At 43.5% G+C, this 21,730-nt stretch overlaps 1 protein-coding gene across 1 annotated transcript in view; it reads left to right on the forward strand.

Annotated features, from left to right (window-relative positions):
* The window catches only part of LOC117271560 (choline transporter-like protein 5-A), a 266,710-nt gene that overhangs the window by 213,396 nt on the left and 31,584 nt on the right, over positions 1-21,730 (forward strand). The window contains exons 17-18 of the mRNA XM_078172866.1: positions 277-380; positions 497-570. Of these exons, the coding sequence (XP_078028992.1) occupies positions 277-380; positions 497-570 (178 nt within the window). The remainder of the gene's footprint in view (positions 1-276; positions 381-496; positions 571-21,730) is intronic.

A 21,730-nucleotide genomic window follows, 5' to 3' on the forward strand; every position in this document is an offset into this window, starting at 1 on the left:
GCATGTGTAACAAGTACACGGTGAATGCACGTGCAGTGGACGCGAAGCAAGTACACGGTGATGGTTGCACATGTAATGTACACGTATCAAGTACGCAGTGAATGCAGTGTGTGCGTGTTCGCTGATACGTTTCACCCCTCATACACACACACACACACACACACACACACGCACATGCGTACACGCACACACGCACGCACACACACACACACACACAGCCGCTACTACAATTGCTACAACTGTCACTATCTCTGATCTACATGTTTATCCACTTAGGTGTTGACAACAGCCTGTCAAGGTTCATAATGCACTGCCTGAAATGCTGTTTCTGGTGTTTGGAGAAATTCTTACGCTACATGAACCGTAATGCTTATATCATGGTGAGTTGGTCAAGAGTGCTTTCTAGTATGAATAATATGAATAGCAGCTATCCACTATTAATTAAGTCAACAAGTTTATGTTGTTGTGATAGCTGTTTTCGCCTCATCTCCACCAGGTGGCAATCTATGGCAAAAACTTTTGTACTTCAGCCAGAGAAGCCTTCTTCCTACTGATGAGGAATATGGTCAGGTAAGAAGGCTTAGCACTCTACAAACTGTTCAGTGGTCCTCTAATTCTCTCTGGGCCTTTAAAACGTCTGTGTTCACTGTTTTTATGGAAATACATTTTTTCGATGTTATTACAGATTTTAGAAGAGATAAATATGCCACGTTAATACATATCCTGTGTATGACACAGGCCCCATGGTTTATGCAGAATACAGCATATAGCCAGTCAACTGAATAACATCAAATCAATACAGGTACATTGCCAGAAGTTAAAAAGTTTTTGCTTAGCCTGTACTGTTAGCAAATTTGGAAATCCTAGGATAGCGAAGGAATGATCTGCCCTACACTCCTTATGACTGACTAATACTACTACAGGGGGAATGGGATTAGTCAGGGTTAGGGTAAGCATATCAGGGTAGAGGTCCTGACACACCAAGCCGATGGTTGACTGTAGGAGTGTGCCCGAATACAAATACGTTATTTGTATAGGCACGAATAATGCCTTTGAAACAGATATATTTTCTATACAAATATACCAGTTATTATTCGGATGGGAAAAAACATGCGCGTCATGCACTTTTTTTTTTGGTCATGTGGTTGACAATCACCGCGCATATCAAACAAATCAAACACTGGCTATGCCTGCTTACAGTGAGACGGTAAGACACATTTTCACTCACCCTTTTTCTGCCAGATAGCCTAAAGTTGAACGGTCATCAAAGCAGCAAGTTCCTTAATCCTGTGTAGGCCTAATGTTAGCTGGTCTTTCTTTGGTAGGTATGGAGTTGAAAGCGCGTTCCACCGGCAGATGTTATATCCAATTACCCGAAGTCGTCCATGAGGACCCTATTGTAATCGCGCTGTTTATTATTAGGGCCCAAGCAGGTCTCAACCCGCGAGGTCCCTATTTTTTTTTGAATGATTATTATTAGGGCCCGAGCAGGAGACCTGCGAGATCCCTATTGTTTTTCGAATGATTATTATTAGGGCCCGAGCAGGAGACCTGTGAGGTCCCTATTGTTTTTCGAATGATTATTTATATATATATATATATATATATATATATATATATACATATTTTATTTTTGATCGCATTTTTCACTGCCTGAACATACCCCAAAACTCACCAAACTCACCAAACTTGGAATAAAAAATTTTATAATCTATTGTCGTTCTGAATTTCCACCACTATTAAGGAAAGTGCGTTTTGGCTCCTAACTCCCATATACTTTGTGGCACATTCAAAAACCTTATATCCACGCGTTCAGTGAATTGTGCTGATTCTTGTGGTATAGGCCACGCCCATTTCATCCTACCGTTTTTTTCCACAAATTCACAAAATGTCGCAAACCTACTTTTTCGAACTCCTCCCAGGCAATTTCACCGACTGGCATGAAACTTTGCACACAGCATCTGTGGACCCTCCCGACTAAAAGGTATTAAAAGAATGTCAATATTCCAAACAATACTCAAGTTGTTAAATAGCAACTTCCTGCAGATTTCGTTCTAAACAGGAAATGCTGCTTATCTCCATATTGGTGTATCCGAATGGCATGAAATTCAGATTACCACTTCCCCATGAGCCCCTGAGGCTCTGTGCAAAATTACGGGTGATGACCACAAGGTGGCGCTCTTTAAATTGAAGTATTTTATATCTCAACATCTGTTGGGCAGATTAACATGAAACTTGGTATAATTATTGTCAGTGCCCTCCTGAGGATATCTTACTTACCGATCTGCCACTAGGTGGCGCTCTGATGGCCATCTAATTTAATATTTGGCACCGTGCCAACACCATAACACTCATGGAAATAAAATTGATAGGGGTGGTATAGACTGGCCCCTGTAACTCACACACCAAAAATGACCAGCAGGTGGCGCTATTTTCAATGCAAAAGCGTTTTTGGCTAATAACTCCCACATAACGTGTTGCACGTTTTGAAACCTTATATCTCAGTGTTCCCTGAATTCAGCTGAATTGTGTGATGTAAGCCACACCCACTTTCGCAGTAACTTTCCATTGTTAAATCGCGACAAATGAAAAACCTACTATTTCAAACTCCTCCTAGGCGATTTGACTGATTTGCACCAAACTTTGCATGAAGCATCTGTGGACCCTCCTGACAAAAGGTTATTAAAAGAATTTTGATCGTCCAAAAAACGCCCAAAATATAAAACAACAAATTCCTGCACATTGTTTTCAAAACAGACAGTCTTTCATATCTTGACCAAATACAGTCGGATTACCACAACACTTTTGCTAATTGTGTTCCATGGCCTGATGAGGGTTTGTGCAAAATTTGGTGCAAATCGGCCAATATCGGCGCCAATCGGCACTCTGGTGGCAGTCTAATTAGTGTGAATGGAAGTAAATCGGAAAACCTTCAAATTCTCTTCAAAACTCATCGACTTTCAACCTCTTCTTGTCCCTCATACTTTGAGCTAGAGACACCATGTCAACTTTTAAAGAGTCAGAAGACCTTAAACTATTGGGCATGTATTTAGCTTCTAGTTTTTGGAAAAATACATACGTGGGTTGGGTGCCTACCTGTATACTGGAAATGTAAGTAAGAGATAACGTTTATTTTTTTATTTATTACAGCTGACAAGACTTCTAGGTGCACGGCCCCCGACGGCAGCATGCCCCGACGCGCATGGACTGCGAGGGCCCGTTCATCGCTGCTTGCAGCTTTAATTATTATTATTATTCTTTACCCGACTTTGTGCCCCAATTTCGCCCCTTTCCCAAATTTCAAAATGCTTGTAACTTTCCACATTTGTCCAGCCGCATCCGAAATTTGATATTTTTGGGCGGTTGCACATGGTTGACGCGAAATGCCGAAATAGCGCCCCCTACAAATTTTCAAAAAACCCTCCCCATTTTGGTTAGTTTGTCGTAGGCAAACCAAATTTGGTACGCACATGTATCATACCGAGAAGCACAAAGAAGTCTCTTGACATCATGGTAAAATCCCAACAGGAAGTCAGCCATTTTGTTTTGAATTTTTTCGTTACAGCGATTTCCACAACTTAAATTTGAACGAACTCCTCCTTGGGATTTCGTCCGATCAACGGCTGTCCCGCCCACATACTTGATCTCAGCAGCTTCAGACTTGCTGGACACGATGATGGCTCCGATCCGAACGCCCCGATATGTTAATATCCCACCTTACTCATAGCTCCCCCCAGTGGTAACAGGAAGTGACCAGTTTTTACTTTAAGATGTACTAATGCCACAAATTTGACCGCATCAACTTCATTCCACTTCTAATGCATGCAGAACAAGTTGGTGAAGCTGGTGTCCATGTGGCGGTGTGGCGACTGTCGATCCCTCGCCACTAAATACGTTTGGCATTTTGATGGCTTCAATGACCTCATCTCCTCATGAAAATGGATACACAGGTCAAGAATAGCAAGCTCTTGCATCTGATAGGGGCGTTGCCGATGGGGGGGACAAAATGCCTCTATAGCGCCCCCTTGAAATTTTCAAAAACCCCTCCCCATAGGGGTTTTTTTGGAGTAGAAGATGAAAATTGGTACAGATGTGTATGTTGTCCAGACGCACATGAAAGTCTCTGGCACCAATGGTCTACTCCAAACAGAAAGTCGGCCATTTTGATTTTGACTTGTCATTTTGGCGTGATTTCCACATGTTGTATTTTAACGAACTAGTCCTAGGGATTTCATCCAATCGACTTCAAATTTTTTAGAGATCATCCAGAGACCATGCTGATGAAAAGTTATTAAAAGCTTTTCTCTATGTTAAGGGGCGTGGCCACTATGGTGCCTCCCTCGCCACCAAATACGTTTGGCTTTTTGATGGCTTTAGCGACCTCATATCCTTATGAAAATTGATACACAGGTCAAGAATGGTGAGCTCTTACATCTAATAGGGGCGTCACCCATGGGGGGGACAAAACGCTTCTATAGTGCCCCCTTGAAATTTTCAAAAAACCCTCCCCATAGGGTTTTTTTTTTTTTTTTGGAGTAGGAAGATGAAATGTAATGCCACATCAGGGTTAACTTACTCTGAGTTTTCACATAATCGCTTCAGTTATGCGTGCTGCTGGGCCCCCGCAGTGGTGCGGGTGAGCGAGGGTCCGATCACAGCTGCTTGCAGCTTTAATTATTATAATTATTGAAAAGTGAAGTATGAGGACATGGAAATATATTTCAGAACTTAGTATATGCCAATAATAAATCAATTTGATGCTTTGAATGCTCAGAAATTGCATTGCCAATGAATATAAAGTTAGAAAATACAATGTAACACAACTTCCGTATAAACCACGCCCACTTCCGGGTTTTATCCGAATACAAATACAGATACAGATAAGGACATCTCTGCGCATCCCTAGTTGAGTGTCGCCCTCATCAATGCGGTGTGTCCAGCATTATTGGCCCATGTTGGTGCTAATTAGCCTTTTATCTGCTGATTTGGCACAGCGGAGCTAATGAGTGAATGAAATCACTTTGATTGGCAGTTCATCTCAACGCATGAGAAGAGAAACACAGGTAATGAATGTAAACAAAGAGCTTAAGTCGAGATGTAGTGAGGTCAAACTTGTTAAATGAAGTAAGACTGTTTTTCTTTAGCCATTGAGCCCTTTAGCAGAAATGTTTCCTGATGGTTTATGTTATTGTTCAAAATGTATGAATATAATCTGTCCTTTTAACATTGGATTGTGTTGTGATGTGAATGTGCTAACTGGCTAACTAGCGTCAAAACGGTCTTCAAGTTTCCCTTTTTTAAATGATGAATACAGACTACTGCCATCTGCTGGTATGGAAGGATATGAAATTTTACAAAGGTGCAGAACTTACGCCCTTGTTGGCCATTGGTTGGGTGTGTTTATGTGTAAAACAGAGTAAGGCAAGCCATTCCTTTGCTATCCTAGAATTACCAATTTCATGTACTGTTACTGTGCTAATGTAAGATAGGGCCAGTTGGGCCCAATCCCAATATCCCCCCTTGTCCACTACCCTTTAGCCCTTGGCCCTACCCCTAGCCCTTGCCTACTACCCCTTGGCCCTCGAAATGAAGCAACGAGGGGTAGGGGTTGAAATCTTTCCCTAGGAATTGGGACACCACTCAATGCATCACTGCGTCGGTTATGTTAACGCATGCCTAACTATTTTAAACAATGGAGTCTCCGATTGAGCTCATCCTCCCTATCGTGTTTGCTGTATTCATCATGCTTCGTTTGATGAACGACAGACGACAGCTAGCTAACCAGCTAACATTACGAGGCAGCATAGTTTTACTAGCTGGCGTGTTATCGTAATGTGAAAAATCCGACAATTTTGCAGAACAGGACAGATGACAGACGCCAGATAGTGCGAGCTAGCTAGCTAGCTAACAAGCAACCTGACGACGGTAACGTTAGCTATGCATGAACTTTTTTCCCCGTCTCTTGCCCAGTGGTAGCCATGGCGACGTCTACCCCTTGCTGGCCAGTCAGCATCTGAAATCCCTCGCTCCGAAGCGCTAGTTTCATACCCACTACCCCTCGTTACGTCCCCTACACCTACACGCAAAAAAGAATTGGGACACCCCTACCCATCACGGGAACGCGCAAATGTAGGGGTGGGGCTAAGGGGGGGGTATTGGGACAAGCCCTTACATTACTACTCAGTTCATAAATGTAAGATTTACTGTTGTGCTGCTTGTAGCTTGCAATTCCATGGTTATAGATAGGCTAAACTGGGAAAGGTTGTAGTAGTACAGCGGATTAGCAGATAAATTGTGCACTTTTTGAAAAAAGCATGAAATTTCTACCATAGTTTGTACATACCATAAGGTTTATTTTCAGATGTGAAGGGAAGTCAAATTTGACCTCTGAGGCCCGGGAGAGGTCAAATTCAAGATGGCTGCCAATAATTCAAATATGCTTAACTTTGGAACCAAACACAGTAGAAAAAAACGTTTCAGGTGTCATTTCCAACTAAATTGAGGATGCCCATTCAGTTGATGATACTTTTGAAATCACCAGAATTCAAGAAAATGCATTTAGGTCAAAGTCATGGTCAAATTATGCAGACGGAATGAGCATAAGGGTGCAAAAAGATGGTTTATTTCTAAGTTTCCAACATAATAATAGTAATGATCATGATCACTGAAAATGTATTTACTTTACAATATTTCAGTAGGCCTACTATGCTTCTTATACTGAAACTTGCTTTGAAATCAGTAATAACATGTATACATTTACATGCCAACTATTAGCTCTCAAGCCTGTTTGATACCAGCGGCACAGTATTGTGCAGTACTTTGCTATCATCATTAATTCAGCTATAGTCTTACTTCACACAGATGACCAAGCTGAAATCTCTAGAACATGCGCTGTTCAATCATTCAACTGACTTCAGCTCATGTATGTTCCAGACTGTCTTTTAGTTTAGCTAGCAGAATTATTTTGATCAGTGCCCACCTTTTTTTTTTTTTTTTTTACCACAGAAGCTAGATAGCTAACTAACTAGGCAGGCTCATTCCCGGCTACAATGAAATTCAATGTATTTGCATGTTAAAGCTTTACTCAAGTATACTTATATTGGTGGCGTTTCCCAGATGGCTCGTAGCGCTAAGAGCTTCTTAAGAACGCTCTTAAGCCTCCCGTGAAAGAAAAATGCATTTCCCAGATCGCTCTTAGCTTAAGATCTTTCACTAAGAAGGAGTTGTAAGATAAAGCTAACCCACTCTTAACAGTCTTTTTAGTGACCAAATGCTCACAGATCCAGCTGCCTCAGGCAAATTAATATTACACTAAGCTTTCTGACTAATTACTGCCTGAGTAATTTTTTCCCTGGTTTTCTGAGTAATATTTTCTGTTTTTCTGAGTAATTTTTCCCTTGTTTTTCGTGGTAATGTTTTTTCCTGAACGAGGAGACGAGATACTTCAAAATCTCTTGAGAAGCTCCCACTTGGCACCTGCAAGTGACTGGTGCCTGCGTAAAGTCAACAAACTAATGATAACACCATCTATATGACTTAAAGACAAGAGTATCTTCCAGTGTCTCAAACCCAAAACAAAGTGAAACTGGATTAAACTAAACAAGCGGGTCATGTTGGCTTCCATTATATCGAGCTCCCAAGAAAGGAATGAAAGCGTCTGTTGTTCTATTGCTCTCTTAACTCAGAAAAAAATACTCAGAAAAACAGAAAAATTACCATGAAAAACAGAAAAAAAATACCACGAAAACAGAAAAAATGACACTGAAAAACAGAAAAATAAAAAAAATTACTCAGAAAAACAGAAAAAATTACTCAATAAAACAGACTTTATTTTTCATTTGTCAAGTGAATGCAATATGCTTCCGTAGATATTGAAACAGTGCGCACCGTATATATTTTGATCTGTTTTATACTTCAGATTTATATTGTTTAGCATTAATTGGTGACAGAAAAGAATGAATTTCATTCTGGAAACGCATGTCCTTACTGTGCAAAAGTAAACACTTTGAATCTTGAATCTATATGTTTTATAAAGAACCTATGTGCGCTCAAAGCTGTGGCACAAGTTACGCACCGAAATCTGGCAGAAGAAAAATAATAATAATAAGAAAAATAAGTATGAGGAATAACAAGTGTGTTCCTCTATGTGCTGTGCACATCAGGCACACAAGTAAAATGAATCATCATGACTATCATTTATCATAATTTGTCCGCACATATCCCACATCTGTATGCACATATGAGAAACACATCCACCCTCCAAACCTGCGACAGTCAGATATCAGGTTACTGACAGGTGTAACTGAGCTCAGCTGGAACCACATCAATGGATGCTCCACCCGCTACTCTATATAAAGGCGTTGCCACATCACACATGTGTGAGATACCATGGCTGCTTTACAGCATATTCTCGCTGCTAACCAACAGCGTCGCCGTGTGCGAAGCCAAACCATATATGTAAATGCATTTGTGCGTTTACATATTCATATCAGCACTTCAGCCCACTCGACGTGCTGTCAGACTGGGCTGTCCAAATGAAGTACCGAGATAAAAAACCTCATCAACTAGTGTCTCCACACATCCGGAGGGCAACCTGGTGCAATATTGCCCTCAGCCTGGAGGTGCAGTGCCTGGCTGCACTGCGTTTTTACGCGGTGGGGAGCTTCCTGGACGTGGTGGGAGACGGCACCAGCCTCAGTAAGGCATCTGTGTTTTTTTTTGTTTAAATATAATACATTTCCTTATGATTCTCTTACCAAGACTAAGAATTATTAGAACACACATACACACGAGCAGCAGGGAATTAGTACATTAGGTAGCAGTGCTGTGTGTGACTTATGCGCAGATTAAGTGGTGGGTGATTGATTTGCCTAACATCGATTGTTTCAGCACCGCGGTAGTGGACAGCTCCTGTTTAGAGCTTCTTAAAAAGCGATCTTAAGAACGATCCTTAGAGGGGCATTAAGAACGCATCTGGGAAACACTTGTATCTTAGCAACCCTTCTTACCAGAAACGTTCTTAACTGTGCTCTTAAGTCTTAAGATCGCTCTTAACTGGGAAACACAGCCATTGTCTGTACATAGTCAGTCAGTTTACCTGGTAGGATATTTATGTCAGAAGTGCTCTCTGTCTCGTTACTTGTGCGTGTGTAGCCTACTCATCATGTTGCCTACTGACTACATCGCTACTGGCATTAGCTACTGATGCTCTAGAGGGCCATCTGCTGATAATGATGGGCGTAGCAGGAAAAAATAACCACACATCCCAGTAAATGATAACTAATTACTGAATAATACATGAGAGTAAAAAGTAATTGAAATATTTTTGGGGTTCATTAAAAAAAACAAAAAAAAAAAAAGAGAGGAAAAGGTTTTGCTTTTTGTAAGCAAATTTTTTACCTTGACCTTGACCTAAATGCATTTTCTTGAATTCCATTGATCTCAAGAGTATCACTAACTGAATGGGTACTCTAAACTTAGTTGGAAATGACACCTTAAATGTTTTTTATTGTGTTTGGTTCCAAAGTTAAGCATATTTGAATATTATTGGCAGCCATCTTGAATTTGACCTCTCCCGGGCCTCAGAGGTCAAATCTAACTTCCCTCCACATCTGAAAATAAACCTTATGGTATGTACTAACTGTTGGGATTCACAGGACCACAGATGATTTATCATATGGTAAAATCATCACTGGACAATTTAAAGGCTTTTTCCTCTGCATGCTCTTTGTCTTCAAACAAAGAGGGCTATGCGACACCCATCTCCACAGGAGATCTCACCTCACACCTCAGTGAGACCCAAGTCTCACAACTTGATTGGACAGGACTTTTTCAGTGACATGTGACTCTGTGATGTCACAGGCATCCTGGAAAGATCTGCTCCCTTCCAACAGACTTTTCTCTTCTTGCTCCAGCTGCTGTAGCAGCTGCACCCCTCTTTCCGGCTGGGCCTGGGCCAGCAGAGGCCCAAACCCCTGCTCCATAGCCCAAACCACTAAAGGGAGGGCAACTGATCACAGACTCTGTTGCAAACACAAGGCCATTGCAACTAGCTTTCCAGCAACAAGGAACTAAGTGAGTTAGCACCCAGCGTCTAACTCTGCAAGGACCCCGAGCGACCAGCTTCCTCGGATAAGAACCTTTGGAACAGAGGACACAACAAAGACTGCAGCTGAAACCACACCTTCCCAGCCTTCTTCTGCTGGCTAACAAAGCAGTACACCACCAAGTGACTCTTTCTCCCATCCACTCAAGGATCGGTAATGTAACAACTGGGCATAGCTTATCACAGCTTTACAGGCTAAGCAAGACTGTTTGACTTGTATGTGATTTGATGCTGTTCATTAAGTTATTGTTGTGATTGTTGGCAGTTAGGTCACTGATTAGTTGGCTTCGCCAAAGCTAAGTGTTTAGTTTGCTAATACTGTTCACAAACAGATTCTTGCACACAACTAAACAATCTCTGCACTAATCCAGACCGTTTGCAACACACATCACACTGACATAGACTCATTAACAAACGGGCTTTCAACAGAGCTACACCCAAACAGGCATTTCAAAGTTCCCGCTTCTTTTCCATTGTCTTTGTCCTGACCACACGGTCAGACAAACACCTCCCCTGAAACTGAAGCAGCCTTGATTCAGCCATTTTGGTAGTTCTCTGTCAGGTGGAGTCAAGTGGAGACCCCCTGACTTCAACGAGAACTTAATTGCCGCGGCGCTCTAAGTGACCCGAGTAACTGTACGTTCACACCAAAAGCTGTCAGAGCTGCAAAATAGCTGAATTCGCTCTAGCAGCGCCGCTAGTAAAATATTTGTGGCAGCGAAAGCAGCTCAAGTCGTTCATGACGTCAAATTCGATTATGCGTCTCAATTTAAAGAAGCTGCAAAGCACGTTACTGGCTGGAGCACAGAAATGTGAATTTGTACATTTGCCTGAGTACAGAAACTTTCACGTTTGGACAATGAAAACAGAATAAAAAGTCTAAATAGGTCTGACATTAAACACACACAGCCTGTGTTGTGTTCAGGCGTTGTCACGTAAATAACATATTCCAGCACTTGAATAGGCCATAGCACAACACAGCAGCATGTCAAGTGTACTGAACCGAATATGAGCAAATTTTTTTGATTTGTTATTCCCCCCCCCCCCAAAGCTGTAAACCTAGGAAAGACGCTGTCAGTGGTTTGGGTTTGAGTGCCCACAGTGCGAATAGTTAAACTGGTGGTATGGAGAGCAAATGAATTGCATTCCCGCTAATAACAAGCATTCCACAACACAAAGAAATTGTATAAGTACGTGCACTTGTCCACAGTTGTTATCAATTCAACATGGAAGAAGACATTGCTGCCATGTGGTACCTGCGTGGATGTAGCTGCTATCGGGTCTGTGTTCACAATATCCTCTGGGGCCATGAACAGCACGGGGAATATCATCGGCTGGTGCCATTGGAGGTTCCAGCGCTACTTCAGGCTAAACATACATCAGTTTGACAGCTTGCTGCTTGTTTTGAAGTAGGAATGACTGTGTGGTAGGAACTAAAAGTTTCCAAGGATGTTTTCTGGGTTCCACACAAGCGATGGACATCTACATTCCGATTGGTTCCTGGTCATTTGCAGCTCAAACGCGTCATAGCTAATTTGCATAAAGTTAACCAGTCTTCAACTTTCATTTGCAGTTCAATTCGCCAATCCGCCACCGCTCATCGCTTTTGCAGCCCAAAACGGCCTTTGCAGCTCTGGCAGCTTTTGGTGTGAATGTACAGTCAGGCAGCAGGAAAGTGAGAAAAAGCAGAGGAGAGACAGGTGGCTCCCTCCCACAACAACAACCTGCCTTTGTTGAAAGTGTTTCTCGATTCTCCGGCTTGTGACCCGGAAATTGATCTCAGCGTTCCATCTTGAAGGGTGTCCCGATTCCTAAAAAGCAACTCCGGGATTGAGGAGTCTTGCTGGAGAAGCTATAAGCAAGGATAAACCGGTGTATTCTATGTGGAGGTGTTTTTGGCACCTGATGTTTAAAAGAGGTGCGACACACAACTGTGAGGGAGAAAGAGAGAATATACTCTGTATAGATAGATATGCATGTGTGTTTGTATGTGTGAGTGTGTGTTGTATATATGATTGAGTGATATACCATAAAACTTAAAATAAAAGTCTAATCCTGTCTCCTGACACGCTAGTGTCTCTGATGCGCTGTCTGTTGGAGCTAGATTAAATTAATGTTTTATAACTGATATATACTGCTAAAAAATTAGGGAACACTTAATTTACACATCAGATCTTGGTGAACAAATTATTCTAGTTGAATATCTTTACTGATGTACATTGTATAATTTGATGAGAAGAAAACTGCATAACAACGGTCAATGAAAAACCAAAATCATCAACCCACTGAGGGTTGAATTCAAAATCACACTGAAAATCAAAGTAAAAAATTTAAATCAAAGGCTGATCCAACTTGCGTGAATTTTATCACGCCAACTCATAATGTGACTCGGAAGTGTGTTTGGCTCCCGCGTGCTTGTATGCATCCCTGACAATGTCTTCGCTTGCTCCTGATGAGTCGGCTCCTGATGGTCTCCTGGGGGATCTCCTCCCAGAGCTGGATCAGGGCATCAGTTAGCTCCTGGACAGTCTGTGGTGGTGCTTTGCGATGTCAGATGCACAATACATAATGTCCCATTGGTGTTTAAAACCCTCTGGGGTCTAGGGGATAATTGGCCGTTTTTGACTACTTTTCATTTTACCTTTAAATTTCACCTTAAAAAACTGTTTACTTTGCCTTGTTTGGTATCATTCTTTTCAGCACAACCTCACCTGTGTGACTTTACAATTATTTTTGCATTTTGACATACTGTATTAACACACTGGACCTAAAATCACACAAAAAACATAAAATCAGAGTAGGACAAAGTTTGATTTTTTACTGTGAAAACCACAGACATGTCTAACGAACCATTTTTGTAACTTAGAATGGAAATATAAATTGTCAACTCAAAAACTTATGAACAAATTTAGCAACCAACAAAGTTAACTATTTACATGAAAATGCAGGCAATGCCTCAGGCGTTTTTTGAACAACTATTTACAACTATTTACAAAATAATCAGATGCCACACAACTTATTTGTGCCACTCTGAAAGCAACTCCTTTCCACCACAATACAGAGGGGCACATCACAGGCCTGCAACTTCCAGGGTGTGTCACTCCTCCTGTTGTTCACCTGGAGGCAATGTCTGCACTTCAGTCTGCCTTTGGTGGCTTTTTGGCTTGCATCTGAGGCTTTGACAATGGGTACAGGAACATGATCAGCTCTCCTGCTCTGAGGAACACCTTCCTTGTCCATGCCACAAAGCTGACTCACCAGCTCCACCATGAAATCTTTGTGTGCCATGGGCTGCACCTGCTTGGCATTGCTCATCTCATGGCACAAGATGAAGGCATTTGTTGCTGCAATGTCCAAGAAGTGCAGCAAGCAACACAGTCCTGTACCAGTGACCAGTTTTTCTGTGGGTGGAGTAATACTGAATGAGCTGGTCTGACAGGTCAGCCCCACCCATACTCTGGTTGTAGGCCACGATTGGTGTGGGACTGGGAAAGTCTCTCACAGCCCAGCGTCCATCTCCATCCTTCACCTTTCTTTGCACTGTGTCACCTGAAAATGCAGGATGGATGGTGGAGCACACAGACACCTCCTGTGTGTCCATCCACTTCACAAAAACAAGTGGGCCCTCTCTGATCCATCTCACCTGATCCTCTTTAACATATTTTGGTGAGAGCATTTGCCCTCCCTCTGGGGCATTCTTTTGTGCTCTCCCTGTAGGTGTCACATGCTCCAAATTTCATGCTGGCCAGGTCCATGAACAGTTTGGGACTGGTGTAAAAATTGTCCATGTAGACATGGTACCCAGTGCCAAGACAGGATGGCTAAATAAGGTTCATGGCCACATCATAAGACAGCCCATGTTCACTTGCAGTTACTGTCTTGCCAGTGTATATGCTGAACCTGATGGTGTAGCCACTGCTTGACTCAGCCAATACAAAAAGTTTAATCCCCCATTTAGTAGGCTTGTCCTTCATGTATTGTGTCATGCCAGAGGCCTGACTCTAAACAGTTTGTCATGGCCTGGTGTTCCCTTCTGTCTGTCATTATGAACATCCCTCTCAGGATCACTGAGGTGGATGTTCCAAAATATGGATCTGAACCTGTCTCTTGTCATCACTTTGGCTGGAAGGTGTACAGACAAAATGTGATTTTGTCTCCAGTAGTCTTGGAGACTTGGCAGGAACACCAATGACATGTACATCAGAAGACCAAAAAACTTGTACAGATCTTCTGTCTCTATATCAGTCCAGTTGTACTTTTTCCCTAACTCCTTGTTTTTTTCCAGCATTTTTGTTTGTGTTGCTGCAGATTGTCTTGACTGTGTCAGTGGCAAAAAACAATAGAAAAAGGTGTCTCTACTCCTTTCGGTGTTCTCCATGGCTGGAACCTGCTTACTGCTGGGGCAGTGTCAGCATCCTCCTCCATCTTCCAGGGCTCAGAGTTGAGGCGTGGCTCTGGCTCTGCTGCCTGTGCCAGCGGAGACCGGGACCGGGTGGGCGCGCTACGCCGTCCCCTCCTCTGTGCGGACCTCCGGGTGCCACTTAGTGCGCTCGTTGGAGGCTCCTTTTCCTCTCTCTCCTCTTCCAACACAAACGATAGATCATCCCCTTCATCGTCAAAGTCCTCACTCTCTGACTCCTACTCCGGCTTCGCATTTCCCTCCGCTCCATCCCGCTCAAAGAGGAGATGCATTGCCTGCTCCACATTCAGGAGTCGCCTCATTGTTTTGACATGCAAAACTAAAAACACGACTGCACGACACACTAAACACACTGCACTATACACCAAACACACTACACACTAACCATACACTCTGAACACGCTAAATATCACAAATCTCTAACTATTTCTCTGCTCACTATCCTTATCGCTGTCTCTCTCTTGCCGCCGTCACTCCCCCAAATTTCCTCTCTTCCGTAGCAACAAATGCTGCTGTTGCCGTATGATTTTTTGTTTGGTTGATGTGGCGTATTTTTCCACCAATTGAAAAGGGGGTTTGGTGTGTTTTTTATTTTTTTTTGCTGCTGTTGTTGCTTTCAGCACTTTTGTCAGCCCGAATAGCCCGTTTTTACCATTTCTTCCTGCACCAAACGTGCACCAAACGTGACAACAATATTCAGGTAAATCATGGTGTTTATTATTTATCATAAGTCTGGTTTTATATGGCCTATCAACATAATTTAAAAAGTGGTACAAAGTTTGAAGTTCGCACTTTCCGCACAAAATGAAACAGAGACTCAGCGAGGCTGTGACTTGCTGCTACATCCTCTTAAATCTGTCGCACCGGGAGGAACCCAGGGCCCACTGCATTAGCGTAAGGTCTGACAATTGCTGTGAGGATTTTATCCAGGTACCTAACAGCAGTCAGGTACCATCTACTATGACATGGAGGTCTGTGCGACCATCCAGGGATATGCCTGCCTGGAGCATCACTGACCCACCACCAAACCGGTCATGCTGGATGATGTTACAGTCAGCATAATGTTCACCACGGTGCCACTAGACTCTTTTATGCCTGTCACATGGTCAGTGTGAACCTGCTGTCATCTGTGAAGAGAACAGGGTACCAATGGCGTACTTGTCAGTGCTGGTGTTCTCGGGTGAATGCTGTTGTAAATTTCTACAAATTTGGGAATGTTGAGAATTACAATAGTAGGCCTCCAATTAAAGTATCAAATTGGCTATCAGAAATAATTAAGAATTATAAATAATAATTATTAATTATGTTAAATAATGTGACTTCATTTACATTACATACATTCACCTCGTGGGGCACCATTCCCGAAAAGGGAAAAATGATAGCCACTTAAAGATATCAGTCTCATAAAGTTCACTAAACTATCAATTTGGAATGTCTGATTAATAATTAAATCCATAACTGTAACCAAAATTAAAAGTAAAGCCTGAAGGATTTCTGAGTTCTTGACAAAGGAGAGGTTGACTATTCATTCACTCTTGTGCACCATTAAACAGGCAGGTATGATTCCAAACATACAGTACAGGCCAAAAGTTTGGACACACCTTCTCATTCAATGCATTTTCTTTATTTTCATGACTATTTACATTGTAGATTCTCACTGAAGGCATCAAAACTATGAATGAACACATGTGGAGTTATGTACTTAACAAAAAAAGGTGAAATAACTGAAAACATGTTTTATATTCTAGTTTCTTCAAAATAGCCACCCTTTGCTCTGATTACTGCTTTGCACACTCTTGGCATTCTCTCCATGAGCTTCAAGAGGTAGTCACCTGAAATGGTTTCCACTTCACAGGTGTACCTTATCAGGGTTAATTAGTGGAATTTCTTGCTTTATCAATGGGGTTGGGACCATCAGTTGTGTTGTGCAGAAGTCAGGTTAATACACAGCCGACAGCCCTATTGGACAACTGTTAAAATTCATATTATGGCAAGAACCAATCAGCTAACTAAAGAAAAACGAGTGGCCATCATTACTTTAAGAAATGAAGGTCAGTCAGTCCGGAAAATTGCAAAAACTTTAAATGTGTCCCCAAGTGGAGTCGCAAAAACCATCAAGCGCTACAACGAAACTGGCACACATGAGGACCGACCCAGGAAAGGAAGACCAAGAGTCACCTCTGCTTCTGCGAATAAGTTCATCCGAGTCACCAGCCTCAGAAATCGCAAGTTAACAGCAGCTCAGATCAGAGACCAGATGAATGCCACACAGAGTTCTAGCAGCAGACCCATCTCTAGAACAACTGTTAAGAGGAGACTGCGCCAATCAGGCCTTCATGGTCAAATAGCTGCTAGGAAACCACTGCTAAGGAGAGGCAACAAGCAGAAGAGATTTGTTTGTGCCAAGAAACACAAGGAATGGACATTAGACCAGTGGAAATCTGTGCTTTGGTCTGATGAGTCCAAATTTGAGATCTTTGGTTCCAACCGCCGTGTCTTTGTGAGACGCAGAAAAGGTGAACGGATGGATTCCACATGCCTGGTTCCCACTGTGAAGCATGGAGGAGGAGGTGTGATGGTGTGGGGGTGTTTTGCTGGTGACACTGTTGGGGATTTATTCAAAATTGAAGGCACACTGAACCAGCATGGCTACCACAGCATCCTGCAGCGACATGCCATCCCATCCGGTTTGCGTTTAGTTGGACGATCATTTATTTTTCAACAGGACAATGACCCCAAACACACCTCCAGGCTGTGTAAGGGCTATTTGACCAAGAAGGAGAGTGATGGAGTGCTGCGGCAGATGACCTGGCCTCCACAGTCACCGGACCTGAACCCAATTGAGATGGTTTGGGGTGAGCTGGACCGCAGAGTGAAGGCAAAGGGGCCAACAAGTGCTAAACACCTCTGGGAACTCCTTCAAGACTGTTGGAAAACCATTTCAGGTGACTACCTCTTGAAGCTCATCGAGAGAATGCCAAGAGTGTGCAAAGCAGTAATCAGAGCAAAAGGTGGCTATTTTGAAGAAACTAGAATATAAAACATGTTTTCAGTTAGTTCACCTTTTTTTGTTAAGTACATAACTCCACATGTGTTCATTCATAGTTTTGATGCCTTCAGTGAGAATCTACAATGTAAATAGTCATGAAAATAAAGAAAACGCATTGAATGAGAAGGTGTGTCCAAACTTTTGGCCTGTACTGTATATTTATTCATAAAGGAAGCAAAGCAAATGAAACACACAAATTCTAACTAACTAACTGACTATATACAGGCGTGTGTGTGTGTGTGTGTGTGTGTGTGTGTGAGAGAGAGAGAGAGAGAGAGAGAGAGAGAAAGACAAAGGATATGGTAATTAAAGGGCCGCTTGGCCTACAAACAAAATGGCTGACAAAAGAAAACTCCAAGATGGCGAATCAAAACTGGCTTCAGATTGGGGGAGGTGTTGCCTGACATCGAGGTAAGGACAAAGACAAAGGAAAAGAAGCGGGACTCTGAGTTGCGTCTTTAGGTGTAGCTCTGTTGAAAGCAAATTTGTAAATGAGTCTTTGTCAAGGTGATATGTGTTACAAAGGGTCTGGATTAGTGCAGAGGATGTTTAGTTGCATGCCAGTCTGAGAACAGCATGAGCAAACTATCCTCACTTAGGGTATTGGTTAGTTGACTTCGCCAAAGCTAACTGCACACAATCACAACAATAACTCAGTAAACAGCATTAAATCACATACAACAAGTTAAATAGTCTTGCTTAGCCTGTACAGCTGTGATAAAGCTATGCCCAGTTGTCACGTTACCAATCCTTGAATGGATGGAGAAAAGTTGGTTTGAGACATGCTGCTTTTGTTGGCTGGCAGGGGAAAGCTAGAAAGAGCTGTGGTTCCAGAAGCAGTCTTTGATGTGTCCTTGTTCCGAAGGTGCAAATCCGAGGAAGCCGGGCGCTCGGGGTCCGTGCAGAGTCCTGAGCATAGTCTGGCAGATGTTGAAGGACCTCAGTCTCCTCAGAAAATAGAGCCGGCTCTGGCCCTTCCTGTAGAGAGCGTCAGTGTTCTTAGCCCAGTCCAGTTTATTGTCAATGTGTACCCCCAGGTATTTATAGTCCTCTACAATGTCCACACTGACCCCTTGGATGGAAACAGGGGTCACCGGTATCTTGGTCCTACTATCCACAACCAGTTCCTTTGTCACTGCCACATTGAGCTGCAGATGGTTCTGCTCACACCGTATGAAAAAGTTATCCACAGCAGCCGTGTACTCATCCTCATCACCCTTGCTGATACATCCAACTATGGCAGTCATCAGAAAACTTATGAAGATGGCAGGTCTCAATGCAATAGTTGAAGTCCATGGTGTAGAGGGTCAAGAGGAAGGGAGAGAGGACAGTACCTGGGCCCCGGTATTGCTGACCACTCTGTCTGACACACAGTGTTGCAAGCGCACATACTGTGGTCTGCCAGTCAAGTAGTCTACAATCCATGACACCAGGGGGGGCATCCACCTGCATTGCTGTCAGATTGTCACCCAATAGAGCTGGACGGATGGTGTTAAATGCACTGGAGAAGTCAAAAAAGCACAGCACCCATCCTGCTTCACAGCTGTTTGTCCTGCTGCCCTCAGGCAGGCATTTCAGGTCCATCAGAACCAGGACAAACAAGCTCACAAACTATCACACCTGCGGTTGAGCAGGTAGATGATGGCGCCCTCCACTCCAAGTCAGGGCTGATAGACAAACTGGAGGGGTTCCAAGAGTGGCTTAACAATGGGCCAGAGCTGCTCCAAGACGAGTCTCTCCAGGGTCTCCATGATGTGGGAGGTCAATGCCACGGGTCTGTAGTCCTTGGAGCCACTGGGACGCTGCGTCTTTGGCACATGAATGAGGCAGGATGTCTTCAACAGTATGGGGACCCTCTGGAAACTCAGGCTCATGTTGAAGACATGTACTCCACATAGCTTTGAGCACCCTGGGGCTGACACCATCAGGGCCTGCAGCCTTGAGTGGAGTCTCATCAGCTGTTTTCTCACATGGTCAGCAGTGAAGCACATTGTGGAGGTGATAGGTGGAGGAGGGGTGTAGTCCTCACGATGGAGAGTACAGTCAGTCTGGCCACTGGGGGAGGAGATGTGAGGAGAGTTCACAATGGAGGGTGGGGGGGTGTAAGAAGGAGGAGTGGGGGAGGGTGGAGTGGGTGATGGCCAGCAGTGTCAAATCTTTTAAAAAACAGATTTAGTTCATTGGCTCTGTCCATGCTGCCTTCAACTCCTCTGTTGTTGTTGGTCCTGAAGCCAGTGATGGTCCTAATTCCACTCCAGACCTCTCTCATGTTGTTCTGCTGGAGTTTCCACTCCAGCTCCCTCCCGTACCTCTCCTTAGCCTCCTTGATCTTCACCTTCAGTTCCCCCTGTATTGTTCTCATTTCCTCCCTGTTACCAGCTCTGAAGGCCCTCTTCTTTGCATTCAGGATAGCTTTGATGTCCTTTGTTACCCACTGTTTGTTATTTGGATTACAATGGACAGTCCTGGCTGGGACAGTGGAGTCCACACATAAACTGATATAGTCCATGATGCACTCTGTGAGCCCATCAGTGTCCTCCCCATGCAGCTCACAGAGTGCCTGCCAGTCTGTCACCTCAAAACAGCCCTGCAGTGTCTCTTAATCCTCCTACGACCATCTCCTCACTGTCCTCATGGTCGCAGGCTGGTTCCTAACTAGAGGTACATAGCAGGGGTTGAGGTGCACCAGGTTGTGGTCTGACCTACTCAGAGGGGGGAGGGCGGAGCAGCTGTATGCATCCTTGGCGTTTGCATACAGCAAGTCCAGGGTTCTCCCTTCTCTAGTAGGACAGCTCACATACTGAGTAAAGTTCGGTAATGTTGTTGCCATGGTGACGTGGTTGAAGTCGGGTTGGCAGAGGGGGGGATGTAAACAGTCACTATAATGGCATGTGAAAACTCCAATAATAAGGCCTGTGTCCAGCAGCAAACAGTCCAATGTCCGGGCAACAGATTCGTTCATAGATAGTAATGTGGGCAGGACTGTACCATCGGTTGTTGACCCAAAACGGCAAGCCCCCCCCCTCCTTTTTGCTCTCGGTGCAATCCCGGTCCGCCCGAACAGTCTAAAAGCCGCTGATGGAGACGTCGTCTGGTATGACCTGGTGCAGCCATGTCTCAGTGAAGCACATCACACTACACTCCCGTTACTCCCCAGTCAGCATGTTTGGGATGGCGCAGCTTTAAATGTCAGTCATTAAAATACAAAATACAAGTAGTTACGTAATGAAGCCAAAAATTTGGAAAACTAAGAAAACAAGCAGGAGCGACTGCAACAGGCTGCACGCACGGTCGGCGCATACGCACTAAAGTATATCTTTAAAGGGTCTTCATGATTTGGGATGCCACGGGTCTGTTGTCCTTGGAGCCACTGGGACGGCTTTGGCACAGGAACGAGGCAGGATGTCTTCCACAGTATGGGGACCCTCCGGAGACTCAGGCTCATGTTGAAGACATGCTGAAGTACCCCACACAGGACGAAACAACCAAGATCCAGGAATACATCAGGAAGATGGCCCCCAAAGAAGAGCTGCTAAGTGAAAACCTCAGACAGCAGAAACCCAAGAATGCAGAAGAGGAGGACAAACCATCATGGAAGGACAAGCCCTTTCAAGATTGAAGAAGTGGCTGACATCAATATATCCTACCAGTGGCTGGAAAAGGCTGGACTGAAAGACAGCACAGAAGCACTAATCATGGCAGCACAACAACAGGCACTTAGTACAAGATCAACAGACCCCCAAACTGGGAGAGTGGCTCCAGCAGATTTCAGGTACAACATCTGAGGTCTCTTTCCAGAAGAGTGCAGTCTTAGGAACAGCTAAGAAACTGCGCAGAACCCTAAAACTCCCAGGCAGGTAGGAAACCCAAGCTTGAGGAAGACACATCACCACCCCTATGGAGTGGGAGGGGGATTTATATATATATATATATATATATATATATATATATATATATATATGTGGGATGTTTTCTCATCTGATGGATGAATATAATCTGGATACCCATTAATTTCCTATGGCGGTCACAGGTGTAACAAGATTGACTTAGCCACTCAAAATTCAGTGAAAGTGGTGATCATCACTTTTATATGTTCAACTGCACAGTGTGGAGGATATCATAAGGCCTTGAGGCAATCAGATGTAAAACACAATAT

This window comes from Epinephelus lanceolatus, chromosome 12 (assembly GCF_041903045.1).
Source record: "Epinephelus lanceolatus isolate andai-2023 chromosome 12, ASM4190304v1, whole genome shotgun sequence".
In the NCBI taxonomy this organism is placed as follows: Eukaryota; Metazoa; Chordata; class Actinopteri; order Perciformes; family Serranidae; genus Epinephelus; species Epinephelus lanceolatus.